Source organism: Syngnathus leptorhynchus, chromosome 8 (genome assembly GCF_054491065.1).
Source record: "Syngnathus leptorhynchus isolate UIUO chromosome 8, UIUO_Slep, whole genome shotgun sequence".
In the NCBI taxonomy this organism is placed as follows: domain Eukaryota; kingdom Metazoa; phylum Chordata; class Actinopteri; order Syngnathiformes; family Syngnathidae; genus Syngnathus; species Syngnathus leptorhynchus.
In genome coordinates this window covers 5,136,758-5,140,684 of record NC_141202.1, presented here as the reverse complement: position 1 = coordinate 5,140,684, position 3,927 = coordinate 5,136,758, and the positions used below count along the sequence as shown (strand labels likewise).

Sequence of the window (3,927 nt, the reverse complement as noted above, 5' to 3'; positions counted from 1 at the left end):
TGCACTCCGGATGCTCGATTTTTGTTAACGCAGCATCCATAGTTTATATTTACAACTTTTGAGCTGAGAAAACAAATGAATAAATAAATAGAATGAAATGAAACAAAAACACTTTGCATGTTGACACTTGTCCTCTAGCCTTTATTTGTTTATGCGAATGTGCGGGTACAAGCCATGACTTTAATTTATACATAAAGGAATACTGGAGCAATAAATACGTCATTTTGTATATGTATTTTAAGGCAGTGTATTTTGTAACTACTCCTTTTCGTTTTATCTTGCAATTATATATGTAATCCAAACTTTTTGGACGTGGCATTTTAATCAATCTGTTTTTGTCATCGTGCCAGATCGTTTCTCACGTGCATCTTAAAACCCCGACAAACGATCTTCAATTAGAACGAGCAAAGAAAAATGAAGGCAAAAATATTCTCGTTTTCTTTATTGCAAAAAATATACAAACATTTACAAAAGTGATAATAAAAATAGGAATGTATTTATATTTCAGACACAGGATGTATTCCTAATTGTAATACCAATAAATAAATAAATGTTTTCTGAAAATATTTTTTGCACAGGTTTGATCCACAAAGACAGCCTTATATGTGGGCTACACCACCAGTAGAGAATTTTACACACACGCACGCACACGCACACACACACACGCGCGCGCGCACACCCACGCGCGCGCGCACGCACGCACGCGCACACACACACTTGCAAGTTACACTGCCTTGCTTGCAGAAATAAGTCCCAATACATGTAGTAAAAGCAATTCTTCTTAACAGGCGTTAGCCATGATATATTCAACATTCGTCGTCAACAACATGTAAATACACCGTCAACAGAGTGGGTGGTGTGAGGGGGCTGCAAAAACAAACAAACAAACAAACAAACAAACAAACAAACAAACAAACAAACAAAAATCCCCTACAGCACCTCCGTGGTCTTTGCTTTAAATAGTGATCCCATGTATCCAGCATTGGACTCCAGGTATGTCCCGTCAGAATGTGAGAAGTTTAGAATCAGCAGTCACCTGTGAGGGTCAACCGCATACACAATGATTTAAGTCTCAGATTCTTGTATTGGATGTCATTACAATCAGTTCAGAGTGTTATTTTACTTGCACGTGACACATTAGAAAAAGACAGTCAACTATTTGCATCATGCATTTCAACTACATACAAAACATATTGGGGTATTTCCCAACATGCATTTTAACTGAACATATTTGACATTTTATTTGGAAAAACTATTGACATTACAATTTAATTGCATAACAAATATTAAAGAACCTTATAATGCAATGTATTAAAAAAATATTTTACATTTTAGCTCAAAATGTAACTATAACTGCCATTTTTTCTTGTACCATAGTTTGCCTGATTGTTTCCTGTACTATAATGTGGAGAAGTCGTCTATATAGAAGATATAATAATGCATCAAAGTGAACAAAAATATTTGACAATGTGCACGATGCACCACAGCAAAAAAAAACAAAAAAACAAGCATGCATTCTAGCCATTTCTGGGAGAAACCTAGCAAGCAAAATAAGCAGGCATGCATTTTAGTTGGGAAAAACTATAGTTGACGATATGCATACCTTATTTTGCACGGGAAAATAGGCATGCATTGATTTTAGCGGAAGAGGGGGGGCTATATTTGATTATATATTAGCAAAGAAAAAACATGCGTGCAATCTAGTGGGAAAAAATAACAGACTATTAGTTCGGAAACGGCGGCCCTGCCTACCATGTTGGGCCAGAGCCGTCCCGGTGCTAGTGAGATGTGGACATGGACCAGGCGCCCTCCATCCTCCACACGGAGAAGGCGTAGCTGAGCCTCTCGTGGGCCACATAGCTGCAGCTGGACATCTTGGCGTCCAGTTCGTCGCTCTGCAACACCTGGCACAGGAAGTCGATGTACCTGGCGGCCAATTTGAGCGTCTGTATTTTGCTCAGCTTGTCCGATGGAAGCGTGGGGATGATCTTGCGCAGGGCCGCGAATGCTTCGTTGAGCGATTGAGTCCTCTGACGCTCCCGCACGTTGGCCATGACTCGCTGGCTCTGGAGTTCCTCGAGAGATTGCGGGCTGCCGCTGCTGCTCGATTTCTTGCCTCGCTTACCCCCTGCTGCGATCGGGCTGTCCGAGTCTTCAGCGGCTTGTTTCCTGCTCGGCCTGCGCTTCCTTGCGCTTCTTTTGGGCTGGGTGTCCGCCTCCCCTTCGCTGTTGCTCAGGCTGTCCACAGGGGAGACCGGGGAGCTGCTCGACTCTTCCCCCAAATTTTCCTCGGACATCTCCACTCGCCACACGAAAATAGCGCGCCCCCTCTAAAAGAGTCCAAATATTACCTCCCTGTCATCAAGTCTTCTGGTTAGTCCACCTGGAGGTCTGTGCAGTCAGAGGACGCCAAAGTATCCATAGATGGGCCTCCGGGAGGACAAATCTTCTGACACTTGAGAAAGTTGGCCTCATCTTATAGGCTGAAAACTTTTTGGGATGGCACGCGATTGGACGAGACGGCAAGCGGCGTCATTCGAGAGGTGGGCCTTCTTGTGACAAAAGAAATCCAGATAACGGTGCTCTATCGTTACATCATAGTAGGGAAAAAAATCGTTGTTCGCTTTTGCATCTATCTATCTATCTATCTATCTATCTATCTATCTATCTATCTATCTATCTATCTATCTATCTATCTATCTATCTATCTATCTATCTATCTATCTATCTATCTATCTATCTATCTATCTATCTATCTATCTATCTATCTATCTATCTATCTATCTATCTATCTATCTATCTATCTATCTATCTATCTATCTATCTATCTATCTATCTATCTATCTATCTATCTATCTATCTATCTATCTATCTGTCTCTCTGTCTCTCTGTCTCTCTGTCTCTCTGTCTATCTATCTATCTATCTATCTATCTATCTATCTATCTATCTATCTATCTATCTATCTATCTATCTATCTATCTATCTATCTATCTATCTATCTATCTATCTATCTATCTATCTATCTATCTATCTATCTATCTATCTATCTATCTATCTGTCTATCTATCTATCTATCTATCTATCTATCTATCTATCTATCTATCTATCTATCTATCTATCTATCTATCTATCTGTCTATCTATCTATCTATCTATCTGTCTATCTATCTGTCTGTCTGTCTGTCTGTCTGTCTGTCTGTCTGTCTGTCTCTCTGTCTCTCTGTCTCTCTGTCTCTCTGTCTGTCTGTCTCTCTGTCTGTCTGTCTCTCTGTCTCTCTGTCTGTCTCTCTGTCTCTCTGTCCGTCTCTCCGTCTGTCTCTGTCCAATATTTTGACCCTCTCATGCAGCTGGTAACCGAAATAGTACAGTTGTACACCACGTCAACCACAGTATTGTTGGATAGCATATTATTACATTAAAACCTCAATCGAATCTGAATATTATCACCCTTCACTTGAGATCTGTTTATGACACGTTAACCTAGTTCTTGAACCTTTCCATGTTTCAAGCACTTTCGATGGTACAAATGAGACAGCATTACATTCAAAAAGAAATAACATGGACAAACTAATACAACTTAAAGCGTACGCAACCAAAACTGTAACAATTTTGCATCAAGGGACAAATTGCCTCCTCTGTCACATCACAGCCCAATTGTTTTTTTTTTTTTTGACAATCTGCAATCTTCATTTTACTGCACAGACCCCAAGAATCACACATTTTCTTATGCAACCGTGCTTGCAACCCACATGACGTTTGCTAATAATGTTTCCATAGTCTGACCTAATCCCATGGAGATCAAACGTGTCTCATTATGCAACACGCATGAGCCCAATCTGACACATTGCACATGCAGCCAGAGTTTCACATTGGCCAACATTTTCCTCATGCTCTAATTATATTCCCCACAAGAGGGCATGTTTTGGT

At 40.3% G+C, this 3,927-nt stretch overlaps 1 protein-coding gene across 1 annotated transcript; it reads right to left on the bottom strand.

Moving 5' to 3' along the window:
- Positions 1–455: 455 nt before the first annotated feature.
- Positions 456–2,432, bottom strand: twist1b (twist family bHLH transcription factor 1b). The gene is made up of 2 exons (XM_085918170.1): positions 1,753–2,432; positions 456–1,036 (listed from the first exon to the last, which is right to left on the bottom strand). The coding sequence occupies exon 1, from the start codon at positions 2,295–2,297 to the stop codon at positions 1,779–1,781; it is 519 nt and encodes a 172-aa protein (XP_085774296.1). The 5' UTR covers positions 2,298–2,432; the 3' UTR covers positions 456–1,036; positions 1,753–1,778.
- Positions 2,433–3,927: the final 1,495 nt, after the last annotated feature.